Source organism: Trichinella spiralis (genome assembly GCF_000181795.1).
Source record: "Trichinella spiralis strain ISS 195 chromosome Unknown Scfld3774, whole genome shotgun sequence".
Classification (NCBI taxonomy): Eukaryota; Metazoa; Nematoda; class Enoplea; order Trichinellida; family Trichinellidae; genus Trichinella; species Trichinella spiralis.
The window spans coordinates 1-657 of record NW_003530713.1 but is presented as its reverse complement, the minus strand read 5'-3'; the positions used below and the strand labels follow the sequence as shown (position 1 = coordinate 657).

At 47.2% G+C, this 657-nt stretch overlaps 1 protein-coding gene across 1 annotated transcript; it reads right to left on the bottom strand.

Annotated features, from left to right (window-relative positions):
- Positions 1 to 259: 259 nt before the first annotated feature.
- Tsp_15429 (conserved hypothetical protein) lies at positions 260 to 635 on the bottom strand. Its single transcript, XM_003367735.1, is given in 2 exon segments — positions 260 to 477; positions 497 to 635. The coding sequence occupies 2 exon segments, from the start codon at positions 633 to 635 to the stop codon at positions 260 to 262; spliced, it is 357 nt and encodes a 118-aa protein (XP_003367783.1).
- Positions 636 to 657: the final 22 nt, after the last annotated feature.

Sequence of the window (657 nt, the reverse complement as noted above, 5' to 3'; positions counted from 1 at the left end):
AAGCAGCATTAACTCCTGCCCATTTTTTAAATCGGGCCGTGAGCTTTCAGGACTACCGAGTTTGAGTATTGGAATTCTACCGGCGTGATGGACTCCACATGTGGAGTTAAGCCATTTTTATAAGGAGATGGGCGGTATCAGCAACGCATGACTGCCCCAGCTATGGAAAAAGATGGAAGCAAGAGTATGTCACCACCCTGACCACGCGTGGAAGATGGCGGAAAAACTCAACAAGAGTCCAGAGTGGGGTGACATTGTGCTAGTGCACGAACCCAGTACTGCATGGATCAAATGGACGATCAGAAGGATCATTGAATTCCACCCCAAGTGAAGACGGTGTAGTCATATCGGCGACGGTGAAAACCAGACGAGGAACGGTAACCCGATCTGCAAGATCACTCCGCCTGGTGGAACCATCCGGTGACGCATAAAACCCGGTGCACCTTTTTTTGGGTGGGAGGTGTTGAGAAATCTTTTCTCAATACCTACTCATCACTATCTAAAAAATCCCCGTGGTAACAAAGCATTGCTCCTGGTACGAAAACAGTTGCGCAACGGCAGTTGCACCCCTTGTTTTTCTTAATGGAAAACAATAGAATAGCAATTAAACCATCAAAAGATCTGCGTCCTGTCATATATCTGCCACAACTCTGGTGA